Below are 19,789 nucleotides of genomic sequence, written 5' to 3'. Positions count from 1 at the left end.
ACAACAATGATGTATGGTAAATTTGTACTGTAACCAAAGTAATTTATTTCCATTTTTACTACCCAATCCTACAACAATGCTGTACGGTAAATTTGTATTGTAACCAAAGTAATTTATTTCCATTTTTATTACCCTACCCTACAACAATGCTGTATGGTAAATTTGTATTGTAACCAAAGTAATCTATTTCCATTTTTACTACCCTACCCTACAACAATGCTGTATGGTAAATTTGTATTGTAACCAAAGTAATTTATTTCCATTTTTACTACCCTACCCTACAACAATGCTGTATGGTAAATTTGTATTGTAAGCAAAGTAATTTATTTCCATTTTTACTACCCTACCCTACAACAATGCTGTATGGTAAATTTGTATTGTAACCAAAGTAATTTATTTCCATTTTTACTACCCAACCCTACAACAATGCTGTATGGTAAATTTGTACTGTAACCAAAGTAATTTATTTCCATTTTTACTACCCTACCCTACAACAATGCTGTATGGTAAATTTGTATTGTAACCAAAGTAATTTATTTCCATTTTTACTACCCAACCCTACAACAATGCTGTATGGTAAATTTGTACTGTAACCAAAGTAATTTATTTCCATTTTTACTACCCAACCCTACAACAATGCTGTATGGTAAATTTGTATTGTAACCAAAGTAATTTATTTCCATTTTTACTACCCTACCCTACAACAATGCTGTATGGTAAATTTGTACTGTAACCAAAGTAATTTATTTCCATTTTTACTACCCTACCCTACAACAATGCTGTATGGTAAATTTGTATTGTAACCAAAGTAATTTATTTCCATTTTTACTACCCAACCCTACAACAATGCTGTATGGTAAATTTGTACTGTAACCAAAGTAATTTATTTCCATTTTTACTACCCAACCCTACAACAATGCTGTATGGTAAATTTGTATTGTAACCAAAGTAATTTATTTCCATTTTTACTACCCTACCCTACAACAATGCTGTATAGTAAATTTGTATTGTAACCAAAGTAATTTATTTCCATTTTTACTACCCAACCCTACAACAATGCTGTATGGTAAATTTGTATTGTAACCAAAGTAATTTATTTCCATTTTTACTACCCTACCCTACAACAATGCTGTATAGTAAATTTGTATTGTAACCAAAGTAATTTATTTCCATTTTTACTACCCAACCCTACAACAATGCTGTATGGTAAATTTGTATTGTAACCAAAGTAATTTATTTCCATTTTTACTACCCTACCCTACAACAATGCTGTATAGTAAATTTGTATTGTAACCAAAGTAATTTATTTCCATTTTTACTACCCTACCCTACAACAATGCTGTATGGTAAATTTGTATTGTAACCAAAGTAATTTATTTCCATTTTTACTACCCTACCCTACAACAATGCTGTATAGTAAATTTGTATTGTAACCAAAGTAATTTATTTCCATTTTTACTACCCTACCCTACAACAATGCTGTATGGTAAATTTGTATTGTAACCAAAGTAATTTATTTCCATTTTTACTACCCTACCCTACAACAATGCTGTATAGTAAATTTGTATTGTAACCAAAGTAATTTATTTCCATTTTTACTACCCAACCCTACAACAATGCTGTATGGTAAATTTGTATTGTAACCAAAGTAATTTATTTCCATTTTTACTACCCTACCCTACAACAATGCTGTATAGTAAATTTGTATTGTAACCAAAGTAATTTATTTCCATTTTTACTACCCAACCCTACAACAATGCTGTATGGTAAATTTGTATTGTAACCAAAGTAATTTATTTCCATTTTTACTACCCAACCCTACAACAATGCTGTATGGTAAATTTGTATTGTAACCAAAGTAATTTATTTCCATTTTTACTACCCTACACTACAACAATGCTGTATGGTAAATTTGTATTGTAACCAAAGTAATTTATTTCCATTTTTACTACCCTACCCTACAACAATGCTGTATAGTAAATTTGTATTGTAACCAAAGTAATTTATTTCCATTTTTACTACCCTACCCTACAACAATGCTGTATGGTAAATTTGTATTGTAACCAAAGTAATTTATTTCCATTTTTACTACCCTACCCTACAACAATGCTGTATGGTAAATTTGTATTGTAACCAAAGTAATTTATTTCCATTTTTACTACCCTACCCTACAACAATGCTGTATGGTAAATTTGTATTGTAACCAAAGTAATTTATTTCCATTTTTACTACCCTACCCTACAACAATGCTGTATGGTAAATTTGTATTGTAACCAAAGTAATTTATTTCCATTTTTACTACCCTACCCTACAACAATGCTGTATGGTAAATTTGTATTGTAACCAAAGTAATTTATTTCCATTTTTACTACCCTACCCTACAACAATGCTGTATGGTAAATTTGTATTGTAACCAAAGTAATTTATTTCCATTTTTACGACCCAACCCTACAACAATGCTGTATGGTAAATTTGTATTGTAACCAAAGTAATTTATTTCCATTTTTACTACCCTACCCTACAACAATGCTGTATGGTAAATTTGTATTGTAACCAAAGTAATTCATTTCCATTTTTACTACCCTACCCTACAACAATGCTGTATGGTAAATTTGTATTGTAACCAAAGTAATTTATTTCCATTTTTACTACCCTACCCTACAACAATGCTGTATGGTAAATTTGTATTGTAACCAAAGTAATTCATTTCCATTTTTACTACCCTACCCTACAACAATGCTGTATGGTAAATTTGTATTGTAACCAAAGTAATTTATTTCCATTTTTACTACCCTACCCTACAACAATGCTGTATGGTAAATTTGTATTGTAACCAAAGTAATTTATTTCCATTTTTACTACCCTACCCTACAACAATGCTGTATGGTAAATTTGTATTGTAACCAAAGTAATTCATTTCCATTTTTACTACCCTACCCTACAACAATGCTGTATGGTAAATTTGTATTGTAACCAAAGTAATCTATTTCCATTTTTACTACCCTACCCTACCCTACAACAATGCTGTATGGTAAATTTGTATTGTAACCAAAGTAATTTATTTCCATTTTTACTACCCTACCCTACAACAATGCTGTATGGTAAATTTGTATTGTAACCAAAGTAATTTATTTCCATTTTTACTACCCAACCCTACAACAATGCTGTATGGTAAATTTGTACTGTAACCAAAGTAATTTATTTCCATTTTTAACCCAACCCTACAACAATGCTGTATGGTAAATTTGTATTGTAACCAAAGTAATTCATTTCCATTTTTACTACCCTACCCTACAACAATGCTGTATGGTAAATTTGTATTGTAACCAAAGTAATTTATTTCCATTTTTACTACCCTACCCTACAACAATGCTGTATGGTAAATTTGTATTGTAACCAAAGTAATTTATTTCCATTTTTACTACCCAACCCTACAACAATGCTGTATGGTAAATTTGTACTGTAACCAAAGTAATCTATTTCCATTTTTACTACCCTACCCTACAACAATGCTGTATGGTAAATTTGTATTGTAACCAAAGTAATTTATTTCCATTTTTACTACCCAACCCTACAACAATGCTGTATGGTAAATTTGTATTGTAACCAAAGTAATTTATTTCCATTTTTACTACCCAACCCTACAACAATGCTGTATGGTAAATTTGTATTGTAACCAAAGTAATTTATTTCCATTTTTACTACCCTACCCTACAACAATGCTGTATGGTAAATTTGTATTGTAACCAAAGTAATTTATTTCCATTTTTACTACCCAACCCTACAACAATGCTGTATGGTAAATTTGTATTGTAACCAAAGTAATTTATTTCCATTTTTACTACCCAACCCTACAACAATGCTGTATGGTAAATTTGTATTGTAACCAAAGTAATTTATTTCCATTTTTACTAACCTACCCTACAACAATGCTGTATGGTAAATTTGTATTGTAACCAAAGTAATTTATTTCCATTTTTACTACCCTACCCTACAACAATGCTGTATGGTAAATTTGTATTGTAACCAAAGTAATTTATTTCCATTTTTACTACCCAACCCTACAACAATGCTGTATGGTAAATTTGTATTGTAACCAAAGTAATTTATTTCCATTTTTACTACCCAACCCTACAACAATGCTGTATGGTAAATTTGTATTGTAACCAAAGTAATCTATTTCCATTTTTACTACCCTACCCTACAACAATGCTGTATGGTAAATTTGTATTGTAACCAAAGTAATTTATTTCCATTTTTACTACCCAACCCTACAACAATGCTGTATGGTAAATTTGTATTGTAACCAAAGTAATTTATTTCCATTTTTACTACCCAACCCTACAACAATGCTGTATGGTAAATTTGTATTGTAACCAAAGTAATTTATTTCCATTTTTACTACCCTACCCTACAACAATGCTGTATGGTAAATTTGTATTGTAACCAAAGTAATTTATTTCCATTTTTACTACCCAACCCTACAACAATGCTGTATGGTAAATTTGTATTGTAACCAAAGTAATCTATTTCCATTTTTACTACCCTACCCTACAACAATGCTGTATGGTAAATTTGTATTGTAACCAAAGTAATTTATTTCCATTTTTACTACCCTACCCTACAACAATGCTGTATAGTAAATTTGTATTGTAACCAAAGTAATTTATTTCCATTTTTACTACCCTACCCTACAACAATGCTGTATGGTAAATTTGTATTGTAACCAAAGTAATTTATTTCCATTTTTACTACCCTACCCTACAACAATGCTGTATGGTAAATTTGTATTGTAACCAAAGTAATTTATTTCCATTTTTACTACCCTACCCTACAACAATGCTGTATGGTAAATTTGTATTGTAACCAAAGTAATTTATTTCCATTTTTACTACCCTACCCTACAACAATGCTGTATGGTAAATTTGTATTGTAACCAAAGTAATTTATTTCCATTTTTACTACCCTACCCTACAACAATGCTGTATGGTAAATTTGTATTGTAACCAAAGTAATTTATTTCCATTTTTACTACCCTACCCTACAACAATGCTGTATGGTAAATTTGTATTGTAACCAAAGTAATTTATTTCCATTTTTACTACCCAACCCTACAACAATGCTGTATGGTAAATTTGTATTGTAACCAAAGTAATTTATTTCCATTTTTACTACCCTACCCTACAACAATGCTGTATGGTAAATTTGTATTGTAACCAAAGTAATTCATTTCCATTTTTACTACCCTACCCTACAACAATGCTGTATGGTAAATTTGTATTGTAACCAAAGTAATTTATTTCCATTTTTACTACCCTACCCTACAACAATGCTGTATGGTAAATTTGTATTGTAACCAAAGTAATTTATTTCCATTTTTACTACCCTACCCTACAACAATGCTGTATGGTAAATTTGTATTGTAACCAAAGTAATTCATTTCCATTTTTACTACCCTACCCTACAACAATGCTGTATGGTAAATTTGTATTGTAACCAAAGTAATTTATTTCCATTTTTACTACCCAACCCTACAACAATGCTGTATGGTAAATTTGTATTGTAACCAAAGTAATTCATTTCCATTTTTACTACCCTACCCTACAACAATGCTGTATGGTAAATTTGTATTGTAACCAAAGTAATCTATTTCCATTTTTACTACCCTACCCTACAACAATGCTGTATGGTAAATTTGTATTGTAACCAAAGTAATTTATTTCCATTTTTACTACCCTACCCTACAACAATGCTGTATGGTAAATTTGTATTGTAACCAAAGTAATTCATTTCCATTTTTACTACCCTACCCTACAACAATGCTGTATGGTAAATTTGTATTGTAACCAAAGTAATTCATTTCCATTTTTACTACCCTACCCTACAACAATGCTGTATGGTAAATTTGTATTGTAACCAAAGTAATCTATTTCCATTTTTACTACCCTACCCTACCCTACAACAATGCTGTATGGTAAATTTGTATTGTAACCAAAGTAATTTATTTCCATTTTTACTACCCTACCCTACAACAATGCTGTATGGTAAATTTGTATTGTAACCAAAGTAATTTATTTCCATTTTTACTACCCAACCCTACAACAATGCTGTATGGTAAATTTGTACTGTAACCAAAGTAATTTATTTCCATTTTTACTACCCTACCCTACAACAATGCTGTATAGTAAATTTGTATTGTAACCAAAGTAATTTATTTCCATTTTTACTACCCTACCCTACAACAATGCTGTATGGTAAATTTGTATTGTAACCAAAGTAATTTATTTCCATTTTTACTACCCTACCCTACAACAATGCTGTATAGTAAATTTGTATTGTAACCAAAGTAATTTATTTCCATTTTTACTACCCTACCCTACAACAATGCTGTATGGTAAATTTGTATTGTAACCAAAGTAATTTATTTCCATTTTTACTACCCTACCCTACAACAATGCTGTATAGTAAATTTGTATTGTAACCAAAGTAATTTATTTCCATTTTTACTACCCAACCCTACAACAATGCTGTATGGTAAATTTGTATTGTAACCAAAGTAATTTATTTCCATTTTTACTACCCTACCCTACAACAATGCTGTATAGTAAATTTGTATTGTAACCAAAGTAATTTATTTCCATTTTTACTACCCAACCCTACAACAATGCTGTATGGTAAATTTGTATTGTAACCAAAGTAATTTATTTCCATTTTTACTACCCAACCCTACAACAATGCTGTATGGTAAATTTGTATTGTAACCAAAGTAATTTATTTCCATTTTTACTACCCTACACTACAACAATGCTGTATGGTAAATTTGTATTGTAACCAAAGTAATTTATTTCCATTTTTACTACCCTACCCTACAACAATGCTGTATAGTAAATTTGTATTGTAACCAAAGTAATTTATTTCCATTTTTACTACCCTACCCTACAACAATGCTGTATGGTAAATTTGTATTGTAACCAAAGTAATTTATTTCCATTTTTACTACCCTACCCTACAACAATGCTGTATGGTAAATTTGTATTGTAACCAAAGTAATTTATTTCCATTTTTACTACCCTACCCTACAACAATGCTGTATGGTAAATTTGTATTGTAACCAAAGTAATTTATTTCCATTTTTACTACCCTACCCTACAACAATGCTGTATGGTAAATTTGTATTGTAACCAAAGTAATTTATTTCCATTTTTACTACCCTACCCTACAACAATGCTGTATGGTAAATTTGTATTGTAACCAAAGTAATTTATTTCCATTTTTACTACCCTACCCTACAACAATGCTGTATGGTAAATTTGTATTGTAACCAAAGTAATTTATTTCCATTTTTACGACCCAACCCTACAACAATGCTGTATGGTAAATTTGTATTGTAACCAAAGTAATTTATTTCCATTTTTACTACCCTACCCTACAACAATGCTGTATGGTAAATTTGTATTGTAACCAAAGTAATTCATTTCCATTTTTACTACCCTACCCTACAACAATGCTGTATGGTAAATTTGTATTGTAACCAAAGTAATTTATTTCCATTTTTACTACCCTACCCTACCCTACAACAATGCTGTATGGTAAATTTGTATTGTAACCAAAGTAATTTATTTCCATTTTTACTACCCTACCCTACAACAATGCTGTATGGTAAATTTGTATTGTAACCAAAGTAATTCATTTCCATTTTTACTACCCTACCCTACAACAATGCTGTATGGTAAATTTGTATTGTAACCAAAGTAATTTATTTCCATTTTTACTACCCTACCCTACAACAATGCTGTATGGTAAATTTGTATTGTAACCAAAGTAATTTATTTCCATTTTTACTACCCTACCCTACAACAATGCTGTATGGTAAATTTGTATTGTAACCAAAGTAATTCATTTCCATTTTTACTACCCTACCCTACAACAATGCTGTATGGTAAATTTGTATTGTAACCAAAGTAATCTATTTCCATTTTTACTACCCTACCCTACCCTACAACAATGCTGTATGGTAAATTTGTATTGTAACCAAAGTAATTTATTTCCATTTTTACTACCCTACCCTACAACAATGCTGTATGGTAAATTTGTATTGTAACCAAAGTAATTTATTTCCATTTTTACTACCCAACCCTACAACAATGCTGTATGGTAAATTTGTACTGTAACCAAAGTAATTTATTTCCATTTTTAACCCAACCCTACAACAATGCTGTATGGTAAATTTGTATTGTAACCAAAGTAATTCATTTCCATTTTTACTACCCTACCCTACAACAATGCTGTATGGTAAATTTGTATTGTAACCAAAGTAATTTATTTCCATTTTTACTACCCTACCCTACAACAATGCTGTATGGTAAATTTGTATTGTAACCAAAGTAATTTATTTCCATTTTTACTACCCAACCCTACAACAATGCTGTATGGTAAATTTGTACTGTAACCAAAGTAATCTATTTCCATTTTTACTACCCTACCCTACAACAATGCTGTATGGTAAATTTGTATTGTAACCAAAGTAATTTATTTCCATTTTTACTACCCAACCCTACAACAATGCTGTATGGTAAATTTGTATTGTAACCAAAGTAATTTATTTCCATTTTTACTACCCAACCCTACAACAATGCTGTATGGTAAATTTGTATTGTAACCAAAGTAATTTATTTCCATTTTTACTACCCTACCCTACAACAATGCTGTATGGTAAATTTGTATTGTAACCAAAGTAATTTATTTCCATTTTTACTACCCAACCCTACAACAATGCTGTATGGTAAATTTGTATTGTAACCAAAGTAATTTATTTCCATTTTTACTACCCAACCCTACAACAATGCTGTATGGTAAATTTGTATTGTAACCAAAGTAATTTATTTCCATTTTTACTAACCTACCCTACAACAATGCTGTATGGTAAATTTGTATTGTAACCAAAGTAATTTATTTCCATTTTTACTACCCTACCCTACAACAATGCTGTATGGTAAATTTGTATTGTAACCAAAGTAATTTATTTCCATTTTTACTACCCAACCCTACAACAATGCTGTATGGTAAATTTGTATTGTAACCAAAGTAATTTATTTCCATTTTTACTACCCAACCCTACAACAATGCTGTATGGTAAATTTGTATTGTAACCAAAGTAATCTATTTCCATTTTTACTACCCTACCCTACAACAATGCTGTATGGTAAATTTGTATTGTAACCAAAGTAATTTATTTCCATTTTTACTACCCAACCCTACAACAATGCTGTATGGTAAATTTGTATTGTAACCAAAGTAATTTATTTCCATTTTTACTACCCAACCCTACAACAATGCTGTATGGTAAATTTGTATTGTAACCAAAGTAATTTATTTCCATTTTTACTACCCTACCCTACAACAATGCTGTATGGTAAATTTGTATTGTAACCAAAGTAATTTATTTCCATTTTTACTACCCAACCCTACAACAATGCTGTATGGTAAATTTGTATTGTAACCAAAGTAATCTATTTCCATTTTTACTACCCTACCCTACAACAATGCTGTATGGTAAATTTGTATTGTAACCAAAGTAATTTATTTCCATTTTTACTACCCTACCCTACAACAATGCTGTATAGTAAATTTGTATTGTAACCAAAGTAATTTATTTCCATTTTTACTACCCTACCCTACAACAATGCTGTATGGTAAATTTGTATTGTAACCAAAGTAATTTATTTCCATTTTTACTACCCTACCCTACAACAATGCTGTATGGTAAATTTGTATTGTAACCAAAGTAATTTATTTCCATTTTTACTACCCTACCCTACAACAATGCTGTATGGTAAATTTGTATTGTAACCAAAGTAATTTATTTCCATTTTTACTACCCTACCCTACAACAATGCTGTATGGTAAATTTGTATTGTAACCAAAGTAATTTATTTCCATTTTTACTACCCTACCCTACAACAATGCTGTATGGTAAATTTGTATTGTAACCAAAGTAATTTATTTCCATTTTTACTACCCTACCCTACAACAATGCTGTATGGTAAATTTGTATTGTAACCAAAGTAATTTATTTCCATTTTTACTACCCAACCCTACAACAATGCTGTATGGTAAATTTGTATTGTAACCAAAGTAATTTATTTCCATTTTTACTACCCTACCCTACAACAATGCTGTATGGTAAATTTGTATTGTAACCAAAGTAATTCATTTCCATTTTTACTACCCTACCCTACAACAATGCTGTATGGTAAATTTGTATTGTAACCAAAGTAATTTATTTCCATTTTTACTACCCTACCCTACAACAATGCTGTATGGTAAATTTGTATTGTAACCAAAGTAATTTATTTCCATTTTTACTACCCTACCCTACAACAATGCTGTATGGTAAATTTGTATTGTAACCAAAGTAATTCATTTCCATTTTTACTACCCTACCCTACAACAATGCTGTATGGTAAATTTGTATTGTAACCAAAGTAATTCATTTCCATTTTTACTACCCTACCCTACAACAATGCTGTATGGTAAATTTGTATTGTAACCAAAGTAATTCATTTCCATTTTTACTACCCTACCCTACAACAATGCTGTATGGTAAATTTGTATTGTAACCAAAGTAATTTATTTCCATTTTTACTACCCAACCCTACAACAATGCTGTATGGTAAATTTGTATTGTAACCAAAGTAATTCATTTCCATTTTTACTACCCTACCCTACAACAATGCTGTATGGTAAATTTGTATTGTAACCAAAGTAATCTATTTCCATTTTTACTACCCTACCCTACAACAATGCTGTATGGTAAATTTGTATTGTAACCAAAGTAATTTATTTCCATTTTTACTACCCTACCCTACAACAATGCTGTATGGTAAATTTGTATTGTAACCAAAGTAATTCATTTCCATTTTTACTACCCTACCCTACAACAATGCTGTATGGTAAATTTGTATTGTAACCAAAGTAATTCATTTCCATTTTTACTACCCTACCCTACAACAATGCTGTATGGTAAATTTGTATTGTAACCAAAGTAATCTATTTCCATTTTTACTACCCTACCCTACCCTACAACAATGCTGTATGGTAAATTTGTATTGTAACCAAAGTAATTTATTTCCATTTTTACTACCCTACCCTACAACAATGCTGTATGGTAAATTTGTATTGTAACCAAAGTAATTTATTTCCATTTTTACTACCCAACCCTACAACAATGCTGTATGGTAAATTTGTACTGTAACCAAAGTAATTTATTTCCATTTTTACTACCCTACCCTACAACAATGCTGTATGGTAAATTTGTATTGTAACCAAAGTAATTCATTTCCATTTTTACTACCCTACCCTACAACAATGCTGTATGGTAAATTTGTATTGTAACCAAAGTAATTTATTTCCATTTTTACTACCCTACCCTACAACAATGCTGTATGGTAAATTTGTATTGTAACCAAAGTAATTTATTTCCATTTTTACTACCCTACCCTACAACAATGCTGTATGGTAAATTTGTATTGTAACCAAAGTAATTCATTTCCATTTTTACTACCCTACCCTACAACAATGCTGTATGGTAAATTTGTATTGTAACCAAAGTAATCTATTTCCATTTTTACTACCCTACCCTACCCTACAACAATGCTGTATGGTAAATTTGTATTGTAACCAAAGTAATTTATTTCCATTTTTACTACCCTACCCTACAACAATGCTGTATGGTAAATTTGTATTGTAACCAAAGTAATTTATTTCCATTTTTACTACCCAACCCTACAACAATGCTGTATGGTAAATTTGTACTGTAACCAAAGTAATTTATTTCCATTTTTAACCCAACCCTACAACAATGCTGTATGGTAAATTTGTATTGTAACCAAAGTAATTCATTTCCATTTTTACTACCCAACCCTACAACAATGCTGTATGGTAAATTTGTATTGTAACCAAAGTAATTTATTTCCATTTTTACTACCCTACCCTACAACAATGCTGTATGGTAAATTTGTATTGTAACCAAAGTAATTTATTTCCATTTTTACTACCCTACCCTACAACAATGCTGTATGGTAAATTTGTATTGTAACCAAAGTAATTTATTTCCATTTTTACTACCCTACCCTACAACAATGCTGTATGGTAAATTTGTATTGTAACCAAAGTAATCTATTTCCATTTTTACTACCCTACCCTACAACAATGCTGTATGGTAAATTTGTACTGTAACCAAAGTAATTCATTTCCATTTTTACTACCCTACCCTACAACAATGCTGTATGGTAAATTTGTATTGTAACCAAAGTAATTTATTTCCATTTTTACTACCCTACCCTACAACAATGCTGTATGGTAAATTTGTATTGTAACCAAAGTAATTCATTTCCATTTTTACTACCCTACCCTACAACAATGCTGTATGGTAAATTTGTATTGTAACCAAAGTAATTTATTTCCATTTTTACTACCCTACCCTACAACAATGCTGTATGGTAAATTTGTATTGTAACCAAAGTAATTTATTTCCATTTTTACTACCCAACCCTACAACAATGCTGTATGGTAAATTTGTACTGTAACCAAAGTAATCTATTTCCATTTTTACTACCCTACCCTACAACAATGCTGTATGGTAAATTTGTATTGTAACCAAAGTAATTTATTTCCATTTTTACTACCCAACCCTACAACAATGCTGTATGGTAAATTTGTATTGTAACCAAAGTAATTTATTTCCATTTTTACTACCCAACCCTACAACAATGCTGTATGGTAAATTTGTATTGTAACCAAAGTAATTTATTTCCATTTTTACTACCCTACCCTACAACAATGCTGTATGGTAAATTTGTATTGTAACCAAAGTAATTTATTTCCATTTTTACTACCCAACCCTACAACAATGCTGTATGGTAAATTTGTATTGTAACCAAAGTAATTTATTTCCATTTTTACTACCCAACCCTACAACAATGCTGTATGGTAAATTTGTATTGTAACCAAAGTAATTTATTTCCATTTTTACTACCCTACCCTACAACAATGCTGTATGGTAAATTTGTATTGTAACCAAAGTAATTTATTTCCATTTTTACTACCCTACCCTACAACAATGCTGTATGGTAAATTTGTATTGTAACCAAAGTAATTTATTTCCATTTTTACTACCCTACCCTACAACAATGCTGTATGGTAAATTTGTATTGTAACCAAAGTAATTTATTTCCATTTTTACTACCCTACCCTACAACAATGCTGTATGGTAAATTTGTATTGTAACCAAAGTAATTTATTTCCATTTTTACTACCCTACCCTACAACAATGCTGTATGGTAAATTTGTATTGTAACCAAAGTAATCTATTTCCATTTTTACTACCCTACCCTACAACAATGCTGTATGGTAAATTTGTATTGTAACCAAAGTAATTTATTTCCATTTTTACTACCCTACCCTACAACAATGCTGTATGGTAAATTTGTATTGTAACCAAAGTAATTTATTTCCATTTTTACTACCCAACCCTACAACAATGCTGTATGGTAAATTTGTATTGTAACCAAAGTAATTTATTTCCATTTTTACTACCCAACCCTACAACAATGCTGTATGGTAAATTTGTATTGTAACCAAAGTAATCTATTTCCATTTTTACTACCCTACCCTACAACAATGCTGTATGGTAAATTTGTATTGTAACCAAAGTAATTTATTTCCATTTTTACTACCCAACCCTACAACAATGCTGTATGGTAAATTTGTATTGTAACCAAAGTAATTTATTTCCATTTTTACTACCCAACCCTACAACAATGCTGTATGGTAAATTTGTATTGTAACCAAAGTAATTTATTTCCATTTTTACTACCCTACCCTACAACAATGCTGTATGGTAAATTTGTATTGTAACCAAAGTAATTTATTTCCATTTTTACTACCCAACCCTACAACAATGCTGTATGGTAAATTTGTATTGTAACCAAAGTAATCTATTTCCATTTTTACTACCCTACCCTACAACAATGCTGTATGGTAAATTTGTATTGTAACCAAAGTAATTTATTTCCATTTTTACTACCCTACCCTACAACAATGCTGTATGGTAAATTTGTATTGTAACCAAAGTAATTTATTTCCATTTTTACTACCCTACCCTACAACAATGCTGTATGGTAAATTTGTATTGTAACCAAAGTAATTTATTTCCACAATTTTTATCAGGACAAGTTGCAATGAGAAATAATTTCCATTTGGTGGAAAATAAGCACAGAAATTGTAGAAAAACACACAAAATGGTGTATCTAAATGATTGCTGGAAAATTGATGACAGCCAAAAAGTCAACCATATAAATGTATATATTAATTTTAAATTATAAATATATATATATATGGAAACAATCCAAATAAGTCAAGTGTGAAGACAGCGTTCAGTTCGATTCACGTTCAATTCGCATTCAATTTGCGATCAATTCGCGTTCGATTGACGTAAAATTGAAATATATCTATAATTTACACAATAGTTTCTATATAGCATATTTTGTGCAGGAAAAGTGGGGATCAAGCTAATTCTTTGATCATGGTTATATATAGTCCCACAGTCTCGCTCACATCGGAAGTCACATGGGCTCAAACAAGTATAAAATAGCCCTAGAAACAGACGAGAAACGCACAAATATGTTTAAAAGAAAATGAATCTTATGTAAAAAATTATATAGTCACAAATTATCACCACTCAATTTAAAAACAAATAAAATCTTTGAAACAAGGAAGTTGATGATGTTTTTATTTATGTTTTATTTATAATCATTATCATTATCAAGAAAGCTCACTATGAAAGTATTTATAACCTTGATTTCCACAGAAAATACTAAATTGATCTCTATTTTCCCGCTTAAAAATATTGTTAAATTAGCTGAAATTGCTATATATCAACATTTGAGTGAATTATAGGTATTTCAGTGGACGTTTCAAACATACGTGAATCGAACGCGAATTGAACGTGAATCGAATCGAACGCTGTCTTCACAATTGGTAAGTACTACTCCAAGATGTGTGTGTGTGTGTGTTATATCTTACCTCCACACCAAGTAATGCAGCCCACACCAAAGCCCTTACCAAAGGTGGTATATCAACTCTGGCTTCTTTCCATATCCTTTCTTTAGTATAGGGATAACCTTTCAATAGTCTTTCATATAGTATTATCCGATGAAACTATAAATAAACAATGAAATTAATAACTTCAAGTACTACATCATAAACAGGTTTTGTATACAATTTCAAGACACTGTATCCAAAAATCCACATGTGAATTGAAAGCCACACTGTGACATCATTTGTTTACATTTGTGAATGTCAGATAACAAATGTGCACACTGATCAGCACTATAGTTGTTGCTATGACAATTTTGTATGTCTGTTAATTGTTGGAACAGAGACATATACCAGGTATGTAAAAGTACGGAAAAACAGGCATTGTTAGCGTCGCTGCGAGTTCACAATGGCAAAAAAACATGCAATTGCGAGTTCGCAATGGCAAAAAAACTGACAATTGAGAGTGATTGAGAGTTCACAATACCACAAAAAACAGTCGACTGAGAGTTCACAGTAACACATAAAACAGAAGGCTGATTTCTATTGTTGAGCGTTGCTGCAGTAGAAAATAGTTTTGAAACGTCGTCTGAACCGTCAAAGGTATACCGACAGTCAACCATATGGTGGATGTGAATTCACGCAGCGCTGCTGTTACATTGTACCAAACATGAAGGGGGAGATTTGACACAGCATAATAAAAAGTCAAACTCACTCGCGAGGAAGTTTCATTTGGTTAGTTATTTGAGAAAAAAAATGTTGTGACAGGATGTAATTCACAGTGTTCTGCAGAACCATTGTATTCATAAATAAATAAACGCTGCTCGGACTGATAAGTATGATATATTGAAGATAATATTTGGTAATCGTAGTCCTAAATAACTATTAAAAATAGCTAGACGTTTCGAGCAATGGCTCTTTATCGATAGCATAGAAGCAAGTGCACATATGGCACAACAACCGTAATTTTTGAATGAAATATGTAAATAGTTTAGATGTTTAAAAGACATGTAAGTCAGTAACTTTTTTTTTTTCTTCAGTTGATAACTTCACCAGCGTTCAATGATTACCACCAGCCCGAGTACAACACCTGTTATGGGCCGTAATTAGCGGTACACGTTAACTAGTTAACGAGCTACAGCCCCTTTCACTTGAGCTTGCAGTATTGTAATAGAAGTCAAAATAAATGGGTCAGGCAAAGATGTTCCAGTTCGTGATAATATAAATAAACCAATAACAATTTTAAAATAGCCGAATATGCATTTGAGCATTTGTAAAAATATGTTCAAGCAGCCATTTTATAGCTCAGTTGAGATGATAAAGCTATTTTGACATGAGTATTTTCACCAGCTTACCCAGAGAGTATCTAATCCGTTTAATATTTTAACTTTTATCTTAATCAAAGAAAGCTTAAAAAAACTCCCATGTGCTGAGAGTATTGGAGACACATTAAATATAATATCAGAGATAGTGATAGTGATGGAAAAGCTAAAAACTAAAAATGCAAATCAGAAAATTGATATGAACAGATTTTAATGGAAAACAGGTCTGCGCAATGTAACAAACCATCTATGTACCAAGTTTTATTGAAATGTGATTGGAACCCAAAAAATTATAAATTATTATGTTAATTAGGGAATTAATATAAACAGATTTTAACCCCAAACTAATCAGGTTTGTACATTGTCCTAGAGCATCTTTGTACTAAGTTTCATTGAAATGGAATAATTAGTACTTTAGATATCAGTGTGATAGCTTAAAAGTGGTTAATTATGTAAATTAGTGATTAATATGTCCAGATTTTAACCCACAATTATCCAGGTCTGTCTATTGTCATACAGCATCCATGTACAAAGTTTCATTGAAATGTGATAATTAGTACTTGAAATATCTGTGGAAAAGCAGAAAATTAACTAATTATGCAAATTAGGTAATTAATATGCACAAATATTTATCCCAAAACAATCAATCTCTGCATAGTCCTTGAGTATCTATTTACCAAGTTTTATTGAAATGTAATCCTTACTACTTGAAACATCAAAAGCTGAAAATTAGTTAATTATGCAAATTAGGTAATTAATATGCACTGACATTACCCTAAAAACTATCAGGTCTGTGCAGTGTCCTATGACATCTATGTACCAAGTTTCATTGAAATGTGATGATTAGTACTTGATATATCAGTGGAAAAACCGAAAATTGACTAATCTTTATGCAAATTAGGTAATTAGTAATTAGGTAATTTTTACCAAAAACTAATCAAAACCAAGCATTAGTTCAGAGCATCCATGTACCAAGTTTCATCAAAATCTAATAAGTGGTTCTTTAGATATCAATGGAACAATCATGGAACAGCTAAAAATTAGCTAATTATCATGCAAATTAGGTAATTAGTATGCATGAAATTTTACCAAAACCTAATAAAATTTGCGCATTAGCCCAGAGCATCTATGCACTAAGTTTCATCAAAAACTGATGTATGGTTCTTGAGATATCAGTGGAACAGACGGACACACACACACACACATACAGACACAACTAACCGCAAAGACTCTCATTTTGTGCTTCGCACATGGGAGTCAAAAAGCTACTGCCATGACCGTAGACTACATCGTTTTGTAATCTGGAAAACCATGTTTAAATGTGTGTAAATTATGTGGTAATTATTCTTTTGAAAATGCCCTTTGTTTATGTTGTCAGAAATAGAAACTTTGTTGACTGGCCCATTTATTTGGATGTCACCCATGATACAACCCGCAAGCTCGAACGAAACGGGGTGTAAATAATATAGAAAATAAAATCATTACTGTAAATATTAAGGCAGCTGGTGTAACAAATTTAGGAGAGTGTGGGCTCGCTAATAAAGAGGTCAGGTCCTAAAACTGAACTATTGAATACAGCAGCATAGACCACGTCACTCTAGATGGCACTGTGAATATACCCGACTTGAATTCGGTTTCTCACAAGTTGCCTTTTCACCAGAAATGACTTGTTTATTTTACTTTACACAGTTTATACACATAAACAATAAGCGCGCATGCTGACTATCTGTGCACAAAGACGTTTGACCATGGAGCTAGAAAGGTTTGACATTTGCTGTACTTAATGTTTCCTGTTCAGTTTTTGTGTCATGACGAATGCAAATAGTCCTATATGATCCGTCTCTGAAACTTAGTATATAGTTAGTAAACACCCAACAACTGTCTCATTGGAAAAAGATCGATCGCGGGCCATATACAGAACACAATAGTTGGAAAAAATAAAACTATACGCTAAAAAAGACTATCAACTGGGCGTGGAATCTCACCAACACATCAAGAGATTATCTAATGTCAGACGTGAATTCACGTAGCAGGCGATGAACTCAACTTGATCTTTTAATATGTGGCTTTCTAACCGTGTTTTACTATAGAACGGAAATTTCACGAAACATCATCTCAAATATATCATCTTTACTATTTCTACGCATCAGTAGTAGTATTTATGTCGCCAGTCAGTAATGTTACAATTTCGCTGCGACCGGGAGTGAAGAGTTTGCTTATTGTTTACCGTAGTGAACACACCAGCACCCTAAGCGTGCGTGCATATATTACTGGTCATCGCCGTGGCAACGGTACGAGGATGACAAATATATATGATACGTAACATGGAGGTAATATTACCTCTATAATCTGATCAATATTTTATGCATGGAGCTCCATGTTTTATGGAAGCAGGTCTGACTTTACCGCTATACACATTGACGCTTCTGGCGATTATAAACTACAAGGGTTTCTGCAAATACAGTCAAAACAAAGTCAGCTTGGATGTTCAGTTGTGAGACATGATACATTTCGAGAATAAAACAACAAAATAAACGCAATCAAAGACGACGACCACGCGCGATGGAAATGAATAGAACACATTGTGGCAAGGAGTCTTACCTGCCTCTTTTACTCCCGGAAACGCACACACACATGCTATTTCTGTATATTTCGGCAATTTGAGAGAAAAAAACATCGGAAGGGACAAGTTTAAATCATGTTTGTATTAACGTAACATGAAAGCAACGGTGAATATATGTTTATCATCAAACTAAATATTCGATGTTACATACATTAATCGGACTGTGGCGGTTATATAGCTAAGACAAAGGACATGCGACAGTATTATTATGCTCATCTACTACATGTGCGAGTAATTTTCCCATAAAATCGTGATTAGTATCAGCAATAATTCTAGTACTGCATGGAGAATTGCGTATTATTAGTTGTCATCAGACATATCCTTGTCAAGGATTTTTTGAACAATATCTCAAATTTCCAAAAGAATATTCGAATATTAGTAGTTGGGGCATAATGTTGAACACTACTTTTCGTTCTTGACATTGTGAAATTATTTTGTTTTTTTGGGAGAAAGAAAAATGATGTTGACAAGATAATTCAGAAATCTATATTAAGAACAATTCATAACGAAATGTATTCCATATGCACCCATAAATTATTTTCATAATTACTGATTACACACGAATATTACAGAAGAAAATGATAATTTGCTATATTCTTGTTTGCACGTCATGTTCACAAAATCACAGACAATTATTTGTAAGGGGTGCCCTTTGAAATGGCAAATTTTCTCGATGTTTTAGCGAGTACTCCATGGGGGTATATAGCGTGTTCTAACACTAGCATAATTTTGCTTGAGTTCACTCATC

General features: G+C 31.4%; 1 protein-coding gene across 2 annotated transcripts in view; it reads right to left on the bottom strand.

Annotated features, from left to right (window-relative positions):
* The window catches only part of LOC102801784 (TBC domain-containing protein kinase-like protein), an 81,011-nt gene that overhangs the window by 42,227 nt on the left and 18,995 nt on the right, over window positions 1-19,789 (bottom strand). For both annotated transcript variants that reach the window (XM_085498135.1, XM_085498136.1), the window contains exon 12: window positions 15,085-15,219. In XM_085498135.1, coding sequence (XP_085354261.1) covers window positions 15,085-15,219 — 135 coding nt within the window. The remainder of the gene's footprint in view (window positions 1-15,084; window positions 15,220-19,789) is intronic.

The sequence above is a fragment of the Saccoglossus kowalevskii genome, chromosome 4 (genome assembly GCF_978046115.1).
Source record: "Saccoglossus kowalevskii chromosome 4, keSacKowa6.1, whole genome shotgun sequence".
In the NCBI taxonomy this organism is placed as follows: Eukaryota; Metazoa; Hemichordata; class Enteropneusta; family Harrimaniidae; genus Saccoglossus; species Saccoglossus kowalevskii.
Note: the sequence above shows the minus strand (reverse complement) of the source record. Positions and strands in the feature narration are given on the sequence as shown.